The 13,515-nt window shown below is 40.0% G+C and overlaps 1 protein-coding gene across 1 annotated transcript in view; it reads left to right on the top strand.

Annotated features, from left to right (window-relative positions):
* The window catches only part of LOC136875547 (uncharacterized), a 160,367-nt gene that overhangs the window by 127,825 nt on the left and 19,027 nt on the right, over window positions 1-13,515 (top strand). Inside the window, exon 9 of the mRNA XM_067149103.2 lies at window positions 11,545-11,668. Within this exon, the coding sequence (XP_067005204.2) occupies window positions 11,545-11,668 (124 nt within the window). The remainder of the gene's footprint in view (window positions 1-11,544; window positions 11,669-13,515) is intronic.

Raw genomic sequence — 13,515 nt, 5'->3', positions numbered from 1 at the left:
ATTTGCATAATAAGATCTTCGCGAATTCATTTTAAAATTACATGTGTCAAGTTACGAAAACATGGTTCATAAATACGCAAACGTAACCTCAAACAACGATTGTAATAGGTGTATTTATGAGAACTTACAGAACTCCAAACATTTTACAAAACGTAGCAAGGAAGTTAGGGTTCTGTAATTAAATAAAACATGTTCATTTGCCTCTGTGGATCAGTGGTATAGTGTTGGCCTCCGGATCCCAAGATAGCGGGTTCAAACCGGGCAGAAGAAGTCGGATTTTTGAAGGGCGTAAAAAGGTCCATTCGATACTCCATGTCGTACGATGTCGAATGGTGACACATTCGGTATTTACCGGACAACATTCATTAAATCCCAGCCATAGAGAGTTCCGGTTTATTCGGTGTACCATCTAGTAGGCCTAGAGTCGAACGTCGAAATTGACGAGCAGACCGCCAGGTGGCGTCAGATTGAAATGTCTGAACAGGGTAGCTGAGTCCATACGATTATTATTTGGGACGATAATTTTATCGAGAGAAATAAACGGACTTAAGACACCCAGGGCTTGTTTGGTTGGTTTTAGAGGGAAGTGGGTTATCTGCAACAAACCGATCTATTAATTGATGACCCAAACGGCAATAATTATTATCGTTATTTTCATACCCCAGAATGAAAATATTCTATAATTGTAACAAGTTGCGTTATCTTTAATTTCTCTTCCTGTAGGCCTATATTAACCGTTATTTGATAATAATAGGAATAACATTTCTTCCTTGCTGAAGTGGTTTCCTAAGCATGTTGTTTCTTGTGTTCTTATATATTTCTAAGGTTTGAATTGATACTAGACCGCAAGTAACTCTGATTCACAGGTTATGGTGGTAGAAGAATTTCTTGCTGTAAACCGGAATATATTACTTCAATATAGGGTTCATTCATACCGCATATACAGGATACAGCTAACTCATACCTTATATATGACCATTTATAATGTGTCATTTCATTTTTCCCGTCAAGCAATGAAGTCCTGTACACAGTTTCAAAAGTTCCATACATTATACATACTCTAGTCAGACTTGATTTCTGATCCACTTCCAGACTGAAGAAACCTTATAATGGATGGCAAGGCAGTGAGCGAGTCGCAATGACTTAAATGACATTGATTTTATGACGTCAAGATCGACAATAATGCGACTGAAGTGTCTCCTAGTGAAATCATGTGTTATTGAGCAAACACTATAAATGAACCAAAACTCATATTAGTTTTGTAAATGTACGTATTTACGTATATTTCATTCAACCAGCGAGCACAGAGGGATATAATATTTTCATAACGTGTTGGTAAATGGAAGTTCCCAGGAATCATATCGATATTATCATTGGACAATGAATAAATGGAAAAAGTCACCAGAAAATTTCTTAAGCTAACATTTAATGACTTTTTAGTGAAATATTATTTTCTTCACCAAAACGCAAATCTAAGCAACTAACTCGATGAAATGTTAAATATTTTAATTAAAATGAATTCATTTCTCAATGGATGTCTACTAATCAGAATACTTTCCTTCCAGGATGTGGTCAAAATTTACCGTACTTTTTAAGTTAAATATAATTTAGTAGTAAATTCCTGTAAATGTTATCGTCTCGTTAACAAGCGATTCAGTAATTTATTTATATTTAATTATGCTCTTTCATGAATTCAATACGAGTTAATTTTGTTATGAACAAAAGACAAAGTCTACCTGTGGTGAAATGTGACCGGTAGGATAACACATTTTTTTTCTAATCGAGAATTAACAAAGAAGTTTAAAGGATGTTTGCTAGTATTTATTCGTCTTAAATTAAATTTATATCATGAATCATAATGATAAGCTGTACATAATAGGTCTCAAGTAATGGGTGGTGGATTGAAACGCTTAATAACCAGGTTGTAGGTGATGAAAATGAAATTGAAATACATATTATGATACACAAAGCAATGGAAATTTGGGATCATCCCTGAGATACTTGCATCAGGAGAAATGACGGCTACCTGCGACAACGTACACTGCCAGTGTGTATAGGAAGCTCCAAGGTTACTGTACCATAGAGACACTACAGCGATTACTTATGGATACAAAACTAGAAAAACTTATAAAAGACACTTGAGTAAACTGGTAGAACCATGAAATGAACATCAATAATTTAAAGATCGATATCACGGGTAAATATAGCAATGATCATCTATCACCAACATTCATGGGCCGAATCCACACGCCTTACTAATTTTAGGGGTTTTAGAAAATTGATTAGAATAAATGTACCGTAGTTAATAAAAATTAGTAAGGATTTGATTCATTCTCAAGTACTGAAGGATGGACAATGTAGTCCGGAGAGCAAAAACAATGACGTTCTAAGGTCTAATATGAAGAAGTGCCAAAATGACGTCGGAAACTGGGAGAATATAACGTCCCGTGTGGTGACGCATTGTCCGCGAAAGTAACACTAGTTTCAGCTACAGTGGCGAAGTTTGATAAAACTAATTTGCAAAACGGAAGATGAAAAGCAGAAAAGAAGTGACTGTGGGGTTCTTGAAAATGGATCTCTAGTTGATTTGATACTCCTGTATTTCAGTAAAACTCATGGTTATAGAAATGGTCTCCTCCGATACGTAAGGTCATTAATGTACACTGACTGACAGAGCAAATGCAACACCAAGAAGGAGTGGTCAGAACTTTATGCCAATTGCAGGGTAGACTGACGTCACTGAGGTATGCTCATGATGTGAAATGCGCCGCTGTGCTGCGCACGTAGCGAACGGTAAATGGGACACGGCGTTGGCGAATGGCCCACTTCGTACCGTGATTTCTCAGCCGACAGTCATTGTAGAACGTGTTGTTGTGTGCCACAGGACACGTGTATAGCTAAGAATGCCAGGCCGCCGTCAACGGAGGCATTTCCAGCAGACAGACGACTTTACGAGGGGTATGGTGATCGGGCTGAGAAGGGCAGGGTGGTCGCTTCGTCAAATCGCAGCCGATACCCATAGGGATGTGTCCACGGTGCAGCGCCTGTGGCGAAGATGGTTGGCGCAGGGACATGTGGCACGTGCGAGGGGTCCAGGCGCAGCCCGAGTGACGTCAGCACGCGAGGATCGGCGCATCCGCCGCCAAGCGGTGGCAGCCCCGCACGCCACGTCAACCGCCATTCTTCAGCATGTGCAAGACACCCTGGCTGTTCCAATTTCCCGTCGATTGGTTGAAGGAGGCCTGCACTCCCGGCGTCCGCTCAGAAGACTACCATTGACTCCACAGCATAGACGTGCACGCCTGGCATGGTGCCGAGCTAGAGCGACTTGGATGAGGGAATGGCGGAACGTCGTGTTCTCCAATGAGTCACGCTTCTGTTCTGTCAGTGATAGTCACCGCAGACGCGTGTGGCGTCGGCGTGGAGAAAGGTCAAATCCGGCCGTAACTGTGGAGCGCCCTACCGCTAGACAACGCGGCATCATGGTTTGGGGCGCTATTGCGTATGATTCCACGTCACCTCTAGTGCGTATTCAAGGCACGTTAAATGCCCACCGCTACGTGCAGCATGTGCTGCGGCCGGTGGCACTCCCGTACCTTCAGGGGCTGCCCAATGCTCTGTTTCAGCAGGATAATGCCCGCCCACACACTGCTTGCATCTCCCAACAGGCTCTACGAGGTGTACAGATGCTTCCGTGGCCAGCGTACTCTCCGGATCTCTCACCAATCGAACACGTGTGGGATCTCATTGGACGCCGTTTGCAAACTCTGCCCCAGCCTCGTACGGACGACCAACTGTGGCAAATGGTTGACAGAGAATGGAGAACCATCCCTCAGGACACTATCCGCACTCTTATTGACTCTGTACCTCGACGTGTTTCTGCGTGCATCGCCGCTCGCGGTGGTCCTACATCCTACTGAGTCGATGCCGTGCGCATTGTGTAACCTGCATATCGGTTTGAAATAAACATCAATTATTCTTCCGTGCCGACTCTGTTTTTTCCCCAACTTTCATCCCTTTCGAACCACTCCTCCTTGGTGTTGCATTGTCACTGTCAGTCAGTGTATTTTGCGAATAAAAGCGTTATACTCGAGAGCGAATATTGTCTTTGCTGATAGCATACATCAGCGTTTAAATATTGGTACAATTATGGGGTATCCTATTTTAGGTTTTTATATATAGTGTTCCAGTGAGTTGTCCCATCTCTTGTGCAAATAAAATTAACCTTGATGTACCTTTGTACATGAACTGCTTTCTTTTACTCTTTTGGTTGCTCACCTCCTTAATCAGCCCATTCCTCCTAAATACTGTTCTTATGTTTATCAGGTTGTTGTAGTTGTATATTCCTCGTTCAGTTACCGCATTTACTCTCAGCTGAGCCCCATCATAACACGTTACGGATTAGTGTCTCACTGAATGCGTTTTCTATCGTGTTTTAGTGAAGTCTTGAACACATTACGATTTTCTTTCTCAATACCCTCCATTTCTGTAATTAATATTTCATCATTTTCATACATGTAGTACATTTTTTGAGGGATTTTTTTTCCTAGACACTAAACATCACGTAGCAAATTCGATACATTTTTAATGTAACCTTCACTGTGCTTCTCAGAGTAGTGTCTTTCCCTAAACTCGTTATTATGTCGACACCGCTTTCATTAATCTGACGATTGGTAATGGTTACTCATGCTAGCACAATTGCAATAATAATGCTATACATTAGAAAAAATGTACACTGATACGTTTGTACCAAGAGGAAATTTAATTCCAAGAATCCAACATGAATTTTTTATTACTGATTAGAAAAATGAATGTAATTCCCAACCATTATGTAGCATTCGCCGAATGAAATATAAGAGAAAGCGGGAATTCATCTCACGAATGTACTAAAAATACACCTACATAGAAAATGTACGGGATAATTGCTATTAACGTTTGGAATTCTATAGAGACTGATGTGGTTATGCTGAAAACCCTATTATTGTACCAGAGAATGCGCTGGCAAAATCAATCATGTTTGAAGTATCGTGATATTCATTTTACTATTCTACATACATATCAAAGTATAATGCCAAACCAGTTGATGAACAAATACAAATACGAATTGTAAGATTTAATAAAATTGTACACTCTGTGTCAAAAGCAAAAGAAGAAAGGTGAGTTAGATCAATATTTTCATTAGATTCTGAAGGATAAACGGTGAGTTAACACTACACATATATATACGTCCGTTCTTAAAAATCACATAAAGGTGAATTCTAAGCCCAGCATTCAGTGTATTAGTGATTATTTCAATGTTTTATTCTCACCTTTGAGCGAGGCTGCCAAGTGAATGATCATGTCACCTGTGGTTAACTCAAGGTTGGATTTCGTACGGATGATTTCGACGGGGTAATTTAGAAACGTGGATAAATGAGTTGTTAAATGTAATATGCTTATGTTTCCACTACTATATTACTTTAATTATCCGCAATTACGTACAGCTTATGTCTATACTAATCTATATATATATAAAAGTCATTGTATGTATGTATGTGGGTGGGTGGGTGGGTTTGTACCACATCTCCTCCCAAACCATTGGAGCGATTTCAACCAAATTTGATATACTTATGACTTGGTATCAGGAGACAAACCGCGTGGGGGTAAGACATCCCAAACACCCATGGGGGCGGGGGGGGGGGGCGAGGGGAGTCATATATAAAAATAAATGAAAATAGTGTCGAATCCATACTTTTCGGGGTCGCTGAGATGAATAGTGACACTCCAATTTTTTTTTGAAGTCCAAGTTCAGCCCCCTTTGGGGTGGGGCCCAGGGGGGAGTGATATATACAAATTATCGAAAATAATGTCGAATACATAGTTTTCGGGGTCGCCAAAGTGAATAGTGACACTCCGGATTTTCAGTATCAGGAGACAAACCACGTGGGGGTAAGACACGCCAGGAACCCTTAGGGGTGGGGGGCGAGGGGGGTCATAAATAAAAATAAACGAAAATAGTGTCGAATCCACACTTTTCGGGGTCGCTGAGATGAATAGTGACACTCCGATTTTTTTAAAAGTCCAAGTTCAGCACCCTTTGGGGTGGGGGCGAGGGGGGAGTGATATATACAAATAATCGAAAATAGTGTCAAATACATAGTTTTCGGGGTCGCCAAAGTGAATAGCGACACTCCGGATTTTTGGTATCAGGAGACAAACCACGTGGGGGTAAGACACCCCCAGGAACCCTTAGCGGCGTGGGGCTAGGGGGGTCATAAATAAAAATAAACGAAAATAGGGTCGAATCCACACTTTTCGGGGTCGCTGAGATGAATAGTGATACTCCGATTTTTTTTTTAAGTCCAAGTTCAGCACCCTTTGGGGTGGGGGCGAGGGGGGAGTGATATATACAAATAATCGAAAATAGTGTCAAATACATAGTTTTCGGGGTCGCCAAAGTGAATAGCGACACTCCGGATTTTTGGTATCAGGAGACAAACCACGTGGGGGTAAGACACCCCAGGAACCCTTAGCGGCGGGAGGCTAGGGGGGTCATATATAAAAATAAACGAAAATAGTGTCGAATCCGTACTTTTCGGGGTCGCTGAGATGAATAGTGACACTCCAATTTTTTTTTAAAGTCCAAGTTCAGCTCCCTTTGGGGTGGGGGCGAGGGGGGAGTGATATATACAAATAATCGAAAATAATGTCGAATACATAGTTTTCGGGGTCGCCAAAGTGAATAGCGACACTTCGGATTTTTGGTATCAGGAGACAAACCACGTGGGGGTAAGACACCCCAGGAACCCTTAGGGGTGGGGGCGAGGGGGTCATATATAAAAATAAACGAAAATAGTGTCGAATCCATACTTTTCGGGGTCGCTGAGATGAATAGTTACACTCCGAATTTTTTAAAAGTCCAAGTTCAGCCCCCTTTGGTGTAGGGGCGAGGGGGGAGTGATATATACACATAATCGAAAATAGTGTCGAGTCCATACTTTTCGTGGTCGCTTAGGTGAATAGTGACATCCCGAGAATTTTTAAATTGCAAGTTCAGCCCCTTTAGGGTGGGGGACAAGGGGGGAGTGATGTATAAAAATAATCGAAAAGAATGTCGAGTACTCTTCGGGGTCGCTGAGATGAATACTGACACTCCGGATTTTTACTATCAGGAGACAAACCACGTGGGAATAAGACACCCCAGGAACCATTAGGGGTAGGGGGCGGGGGGCTTGAGATATGAAAATCATCAAAGTACATACATTTTTGGGTTGCTGAGATGAATAGTGACACTCCAATTTTTTTAAGTCCAAGTTCAGACCCTTTGGCGTGGGGGCGAGGGGGAAGTGATATATACATGTAATCGAAAATTGTGTCGAATACGTAGTTTTCGGGGTCGCCAAAGTGAATAGCGACACTCCGGATTTTTAGTATCAGGAGACAAACCACATGGGGATAAGACACCGCAGGAACCATTAGGGGCGGGGGGCAAGGGGGGTCATAAATAAAAATAAACGAAAATAGTGTCGAATCCATACTTTTCGGGGTCGCTTAGATGAACAGTGACATCCCGGGAAATTCTTAATTTCAAGTTCAGCCCCCTCTAGGGTGGGGGGCAAGGAGGAGTGATATATAAAAATAATCTTAATTAGTGTCGAATCCACAGTTTTTAGGGTCGCTGAGGTGAATAGTGGCACTCTGGACTTTTAAGGTCCAAATTAAGGCCCCTTTTGTGGTGAGTGGTTAGGAAGGGAGTTAGATATAAAATAATCGAAAATAATGTCACATCCATGGTTTAAAGTGTCGTTAAATGAGGAGTGACACTCCGGTTATCGTTTAAGTCCAAGTTGATCCCCAATTGCCAGGCGGGTGAGAAGGAGTCAAGAACAGAAAATATCCAAATGACCGGGATTAAGGATGTTTTTTTCTACGTTCCAGTATAACTGTCAGCAGAACTTAATACCAATATTACCTATTACCTGAAAAAAATACTAAGGGGGAAAGACACCCCTTGAATCCTTAGATAAGGGTACGAAATGTAATTAAGACTGAAAATGACCGATATTAGTGTTGAATCCATATGTTTCGGGACTACGGGATCAATTTCAAACAAACTTGGTCACTTATGACTTATTATCAGGAGACAAAGTGCGTGGAGGTATGACAACCCTAGCACACCTACGATGGGATGAGGTGTAGAAATAATCGAAAATAGTGTCGAATCCATTCTTTTCGGGGTCGCTGAGATGAATAGTAACGCTCCAATTTTTTTAGAAGTCAAATTTCTGCCTCCTTTCGCACAGCGGTGAGAAAAAGTGAAAAACAAAATTTCGAAAATGACCGAGAGAATGGACGCATGTGTGTATACTGGACCTACTGTCTCGAGAAATATACCCTAGGGGTAAGAGACTCCTAGCCTCTAAAGTAGGGGCGAAATGTAAATATTAACCGAAAATGACCGAAATTTGTGTCTAATCCATATTTTTCGGGGTCGCTGAGATGAACTGTAACACTCTGGAGGCCGTTTAAGATAAAGCTCAGTCCTACTCGGCAGGCGGATGAGAACTGGCCAAAAATTGAAAACGTCCAAAGGGACAGAGTTTAAGGATGTGTGTATGTTTTAGCATATCTCTCAATCAAACTTGGTATACACATGACTTACTATATAGAAAACATTACTGTGGAGGTCAGATACACCTATCCCCCGCTGGAGTTGGGGAATGAGAGGGGCTGACGTGCAAAAATAAGGAAAATAACCAATATTAATGTCGAAATCCATTGCTTATGTGTCGCTGATACGAACTGTGACGCTGTGGATAGCGTTTAAGTCCACGTTCAGCCTCCATCGAGGCAGGAGCTGAGAAGGGCTTAAAAGTAAATAGTATAAAATGACCGAGATTAGTGTTTACTCGATAATTAAATAATCTAAAACTTGAAGTCAGATACATCTAAATAACTATAAAACTACATGATAAGTCGTAAAATCAACATCTCAAAAAGAATTCTATAAGCATTCACTTCACACTCAACTAACTGGTAATACAAATATTAAATGTTAAACATTCAAAAACTATCCGGGCAACGCCGGGTACTACAGCTAGTAATATTATAAAGAGGAAAAATGTGTATGTTTGTTTGTAACGGATAGACACAAGAACTACTGAACCGAATTTAAAAATGCCTTCTCCTATAGAAAGCTATATTGCCAGTGAGTATCATGGGCTGTATTTTATTTTCAAAACAATTCGAAGTGGGGGTACGGGGGGTATATAAAAATAATAGGCTAATATATGCAAAATATCGAATTTGTCGTATTAGGACGAGACAAAGCTCAATCTAATCTTCTTGATGCAAAGACCAAAACTCGGTAAGCCCTACGGGCCAGAAAACCATGTTTTAAGGCCCTAAAACCATCCGTTACGGAGATATTGGCAACACACTACGTCTGCTCTAGGAATTGGATAAAATAAATGAACTGGCGTAACCATGGCAACGTCAGCTCCAGGATTCTAGAGCAGCGAGATTATGCACGTACGTTTGGGCATAGCTGCCAACCAAAATTGGTACACATAAGACTTACTATCTGGAAAAAAATATGCTAATGTGTAAGGCACTCATGGGACTCCTTTGGGCTGGGATGGGAAGGGGGTGAAGTATAAAAATCTTACTACTGTACATATAAAAATGGATGTATGTATGTATGTGTGTGTAAATGACACATCTCCTTCTAAACCACAGGAGCAATTTCAACCAAACTTGGTACACGTATTACTTACTATCTGGAGACGAGCACTGTGGGGGTAAACCATCCCTAGCGCCCTTCAGGGAGGGATTCAGGGGGGGGGTTAGTTATAAAAATAATCGAGAATGGTGTCGAATTCGTAGTTTTCGGGGTCGCTGAGTTGAAAAGTAACTCCAGACTTTTTAAAGTCCATGTTCGGCCCCCTTTTACGCGGGGAGCGAAGGGGGAGGGATTAGATATAGAAATAATTAAAAACAGTTTCGAATCCATAGATTTCAGTGTCTCTGAGATGAATAGTAATACTGAGAATTTTTAGAAGTCCAAGTGGGAGGCGAAGGGCCTGAGATATAAAAATAATCGAAAACTATATATAAAAATCTTATTTTCATCTTACTATATATATAAAAGTGGATGTATGTGTGTGCGTGGGTGTGTACATGACACATCTCCTCCTAACCCACTGGAGCAATTTCACCAAACTTGGTACACTCATCAATTAGTATCAGGAGACAAACCGCGTGGGGGTAAGACACCCCTAGCACCCTTATGGGCAGGGGGCGAGGAGGGTGGAATAAAAACAATCTAGAATAGTATCGAATCCATAGTTTTCGTGGTCGCTGAAATGAATAGTGACACTCCGAATTTCTTAAAGTTCATGTTCAGCCCCCTTTGGGATGAGGGTGAGGGGGGAGTGAGATATAAAAAGAATCGAAAACAGTGTCGACTCTACAATTTTCTGGGTCACTGAGATGAATGGTGACAATCCATATTTTTTATCTCCTTGGGGTGGGGGGCAAGAAGGGGACAGTCTCATTGACAGTTGAAATCCTGTACATCGTATCTATAGTGCGACGGCTAAATACATATAGTTATGACTTATTCATTTTTGACAGGATCAAATACTTCCCAGTCGATTCGAGCTTCCATAAGCACGAAGTTTTACTCGAAAAATAAATAATATAAAACTAGAAATCAAACACATCTAAATAATTCTTAAACTACGTAATAGATCGTAACTTATCAATCTGCAAGTCAAAAAGGAGTTCTATAAAAATTCACTTCACACATAACTAACTGGTAATGCAAATCTTAAAAGGTAAATATTCAGAAACTCTCCGGGCAACGCCGGGTACTACAGCTAGTACTGTATAAATTTCTCTCTTTCTCTGGAAAGTGATAGCTTCCTCTTCAAGTAGTCTCGTAAATTATCTTCTTGGACGAATATTTATTAATATGTACATTGACAAGTTAAAATATTAATTTATAGGGAAAAATTTCCAGAAGTAGTAATACGGCTGCATCTTAGAACCTCCAAGGATTTCTGAACACCGAACGCCTGGAATCCTCAATTTCATGATCTTTTAAGGGTCTCATATGGGACTAAGTCTAAACTTTCCTGTTCTAGGGAGTTGTTGTGTCTGGACCCGACATTGGTCTACTAGGTTATGTGATGACAGAAATAAATATTCATCGTTATACTTGACTTAAAACATTAGAATCCTCACGGAAAATACAGGACGACGAAAATTTTCTTTGCCTCATACAGGAAATTAATGTGATTCCTCAAGGTCAAAAACGCATGATATTGTTACTCACTTGTACCTTCATTTGCCGTAGTTAAACAGAAATTCGTACAAAGGATTAATGTTTCCGAACTGCTCTTCTGGAGTAAAGAAAATACACTAGTACTGTTACGACTTGTAGTATTCTTGCAACACAGATGATCACGCTTCCACCTTTCACATTTTTGTCAATAGTTAACTTTCTCTGACACACATACACAGTAAAAATTTGATAAAACTGTTTTCATTGACTCGTTATAGATAAAAGACGGAAATTTCAACACAGATGGCACCATTCAGGCGATTGAGACAGCTGCACAGCAAGTGGGAAGGCGCGTTAATACGGCAAGAGTAAATGCTGCAATCCGATCTTGTTTGTCAAAAGGTAAGCACTTGTCATACTAATGCAGCTACTTAAACTTTCCTTAAGTTAATTTATCTGAAAAGCATCATTTCACATTTTAAAAATTATTTGGATAGTATATAACAGAGGACTTTACACTAACAGGTGAATGTCAATTTTGAAATGATGCAAGAAATTATCAGCTGAGTGAAGTTGGTCGTACAAAGTATTTACTGTCTGTACCTGGCATAAACATGAGTTATTCTTCCACGTGTATTTTGATTGATGTTAATAAATATAGGCTGAGTTTATATTTATCTCCATTTGAAATACGAAGAGAGGTTGAAATCTACTACAGGATAAAAGAGAAAGTGATGGTAACTGTTCACTCAATATCGTAACAAACTTAGATGGTCTTTTACAGACTACTAAAATTCATATTCTATGTATAAATTTCTAGAAATACTAATAAAAATGTTTGTATGTACGTGAATAAGATACAAACCTGATTAATACCGAAATTTGACCTCAAAATCACCACATATGCTTACATTGTTACATCAACCGAGCACTGTAATCTGAACTACCCGACGTTGAATAGCTATATTCAGAACAAGGTCCTGGTCAAGTAACGAATTACTGTGACTTTCTCTCCCGAAAGGGAGCGTCCTCTGCAGTTATGTTTAAACATTTCTAATCATCTGAGTATATTCACTGATCTCCGATGTTTATCCCGCTAATTTCATTTCAAAAATAAATTCAATAACAGAATGGCTGACTATGTTTGAACAGTGAGGTAAATATCATTATGTTTTGCCGTTCTGCAAACAGACTTTACATTTATTTATTTATTTTAGTGTATAATTTTGCATTCAAAAACAAATTTTTAGATATATATGATTTAGAGTAAAAGCCAGTGAGGAACATTCCCTGAAAAATTAAAGGTACACAGTAGGCCATTCATAGCTACGCCTAATCCGTTGTCATATACGGTTGCTACTCAATTTACAGAGAATCTTGACATTTTGGTATTAGATAAAGAGCAAAACAGTCACCAGCATTAACCATCTTGTAGCCAGACACACTAAAACACATTAATGAGGGGAATACTAAGGAAAATTATTTTGAACCTGAACCACAATAACTGGCTCCGGTTATTCCTCGTGTGATTTGTTGTTTCAAAAATTCAAATTCTTGAGAATAATTCAGTTCTTTGCTCACGAACCGCGATGACCGCCTCCGGCAATTCCTTGTATGTTAATTAATTAATTCAATGTAAATATTTTATTATGAATTACTTCAAATGGCGAAATAAGTGTGCCTGGCCCTCTCTCACACAATTCCTTCACAATGACACTCTCAGATGCATAACAGATTTTTAATTGCATACTCTATACTAACAAATAGGAATATCCGGTAATTTTGTTCAAATTCATACGCAGTAAGTATGCGTACTACACAACTTGCGTGTAGGTCTACAAATTCAAGACAAGAAAACACTCAGCTGTACAGTACACACGTCAGCCGGTAACTTTCAACAGGTAATCTTGGTAAGATCTTTTGAATTTGGCTAAATAATCACTGTCTCTCACACCGACTACTAACGAATTCCAAAGACTAGAATCGGTCAAAATAGAAGTGGTATACGTATTTGCATGGTGAAGAGGAATAACACGAGAGATACAGGTATGCAGGGAGGAGGGAGAGTGAAATTCAGAGGAACTGTACGGGAGAGAGTTGCTATACATGAGTTTGTGTTTTAATATAAGTACCGGTATGTGATATTTACTTTTATCCGATTTTAGCCAATAAAATGCATGGGAGTAAGGAGTAATATTCTCATCGCAGCTCAAGTTAAAAATGAATCTGAGGCATGTTCAAAGCTCGCT

The sequence above is a fragment of the Anabrus simplex genome, chromosome 1 (assembly GCF_040414725.1).
Source record: "Anabrus simplex isolate iqAnaSimp1 chromosome 1, ASM4041472v1, whole genome shotgun sequence".
NCBI classification, from domain to species: Eukaryota; Metazoa; Arthropoda; class Insecta; order Orthoptera; family Tettigoniidae; genus Anabrus; species Anabrus simplex.
The sequence above is the reverse complement of the archived record's forward strand: the minus strand, read 5'-3'. Positions and strand labels throughout refer to the sequence as shown.